The following is a 2,357-nucleotide window of genomic DNA, read 5'->3' on the forward strand; positions in this document are numbered from 1 at the left end:
TAATAATGAAAACTTCAAGGAAGTTTCTAGACTTAACCACCTAGAGCTGCCTATAGGCCTAGGGCCAAAATATTTACCCGGTACCCCATCAAGTTTTCAAGGAATAGTTCAGTAAAACAAAGGGCAATTTAATCGCACCACATTACAAACCCTAACTTATTTTTGAACTGTAAAAAAGTCTGTAAAAAACTGCAAAATGCCTAAGGTCAAGTGGGGTAAGTGTACGCCCCAAATCACATAGTAAACAACTTCGACCACAGATTAAAAAATGCATGTAGGTGCTAGTAGAAATAAAATTTGCTGAGATTATTATTTGTAATGGTGTAGGTTATATGTTTTTTTTTTTTATTTTGTTAAACATATGAATTAGGTACCTATGTGTTTTTGAGAATTTCTTTTGTAAAATGATGTTTGGGATGCACACTTCCCCCTTGATCTGGGGTAAGTGTACACCCCCCCCCTCCCCCCCCCTTATTGTAGCTTTCCACTGCATAACTTATTAGGCTACATGCGTTGGGTTGGGGCAAGTGGATTGTAGAGGGAAAAAATAGCTTTCTTTTGATTTTTTATAATCAAATTTTAGGCTAACTTATCTCAAACCGGTTCAGGGAGTTAACTTATACGCTTTTTTGTGAACCTCCGCAAGGGAAAACGGAAACACCAGCTTTATTAGAAATTCTAAAGATAAAATAAAAACCATGTGATTCCACTATTTCATTTAATGTAAGTACAATAATTTATTTTGGTTTTTAAAATTGATCACTACCTAGACCTATACCGTACCGGTACTTTAATATTTAAAATTGTAATTTACTTAGGCCCTGAATGTTACTAAAACCTTAAAAAAAAGTGCAAGTTTTCTCTTTGTCATTTAAGTACCGGTAAGAGATAACAAAGTTTTCTTTGTTCTTAGATAATTTCAGTCAAAGGGGGGGGGGGGGGGTAGGCCTACTTGCCCCATGGGAAAAAGTAGGCCTACACTTAGGCCTACCCAAAATTGACTTAGGGTCGCTACTAGCGGAACTAAACCTACGGCTAAAGCTACCGGTTATTGGCAGTGCTGGGGATAGGGGTGAGTGACCTGCAAGAAACTTAAATGTTTTCACTAAAGTAACCCCACCGACCCTCTCGCCTGGACCCGACCTGATCGTGCGAACAGAAACTTTAGCTGAACTGAACTCAGAGGGATGAAAGCACTGGGGGCGCCTTTTTACATAGGCTTTGAAGTTAATATACTTTCTCTCATATCAAAATCGTAGTAGCCTATGCTATTTAAGTTACCCAGAGAAAATTTTCCCCCTTACGAGCATTCTAGGGTTAAGTTAAAGGCTAGACAATTCGCCCATTGGGAACTGTAAGTAATTTAGGGTGAACTTAACTTAATTATTTGTAGGCTAAAGGGCATAACTTATGGCCTGTTATTAAAAACTATATAGTAGGCTATAGTTAGCATAGTTAACATTTAGACTTATCATAGGCCTATGCTCTTAAACACACTGTTTGAAGAAAAGCTAACAGTACGGTATTGCACACCTTAAGTACAGCTCAGTTAAAATGCTCAAGTCACCACCGGTACTGAAGCAATGCATGAATACTTATATGCCCTAGAATTCTGTTATTATTATCAATAAAATCACCGGAAGGCAACTGATCAACATCCTTTACATTAAATAACATAATAGCCTACTAAGTTAGAGAATTATACTGTGTAACTTTGAATGAACATAGTAAAGTAACTTAGGGTATTTAGTAAAGTGGCACTTATATTTAAGATGTCCATTAAAATTTTAACATAAATTTCGAAATTTAAGGAGCTTGATGTAGTAAGAACTTGTAATGCAGGACAGAGCGATACGTGCTCAACACTAAATATGTGTCAACAGTGCGCAAAATTCGACCCAGCACTGCAATCTAGCCTACACAATGCATGGGCAGGTGACGATTCACTTTGAAAACACAGCCACAAAACACCACAAATTGAGCAAAATTACACCACACACTTATAAAACACATATTAAATTCACTGTTTATCACAAAACAATACTGAAATACACGATTTACTAACAATTTTAATCCTCAATCTCTCCTCGACGCGAACGTTACGTTTGACATCGGCCATGTTGTCTACATTTGCCAGGATCTACTGGGCAAAATGAATGAAAGCTCCGCAGTGCTAACCAACGCAACAATGAAATTAGATCGTACACAATGATGTACACAATATGGAAATGGTAATTATTTCGCTAATGAATGAAAGTGCTCTAGTTGTCAATGCTTTACTTCATTCTGCCATTGTTGTTTCCCAGTTTTAATCGAGATGAAAGTTTTAAATGGATTCCAATTCTATTCTGTTGCAA

The 2,357-nt window shown here is 37.0% G+C and overlaps 1 protein-coding gene across 1 annotated transcript in view; it reads right to left on the reverse strand.

The window, feature by feature from the left end:
- Positions 1–2,129, reverse strand: part of LOC128991883 (GTPase-activating protein) — a 24,763-nt gene extending 22,634 nt beyond the window's left edge. The window contains exon 1 of the mRNA XM_054415139.1: positions 2,065–2,129. Coding sequence (XP_054271114.1) covers positions 2,065–2,119 — 55 coding nt within the window. The 5' untranslated portion in view covers positions 2,120–2,129. The remainder of the gene's footprint in view (positions 1–2,064) is intronic.
- Positions 2,130–2,357: the final 228 nt, after the last annotated feature.

Source organism: Macrosteles quadrilineatus, unplaced genomic scaffold (assembly GCF_028750875.1).
Source record: "Macrosteles quadrilineatus isolate MER2022 unplaced genomic scaffold, UCM_ALF_1.0 Scaffold_4__1_contigs__length_99947679, whole genome shotgun sequence".
Lineage (NCBI taxonomy): Eukaryota > Metazoa > Arthropoda > Insecta > Hemiptera > Cicadellidae > Macrosteles > Macrosteles quadrilineatus.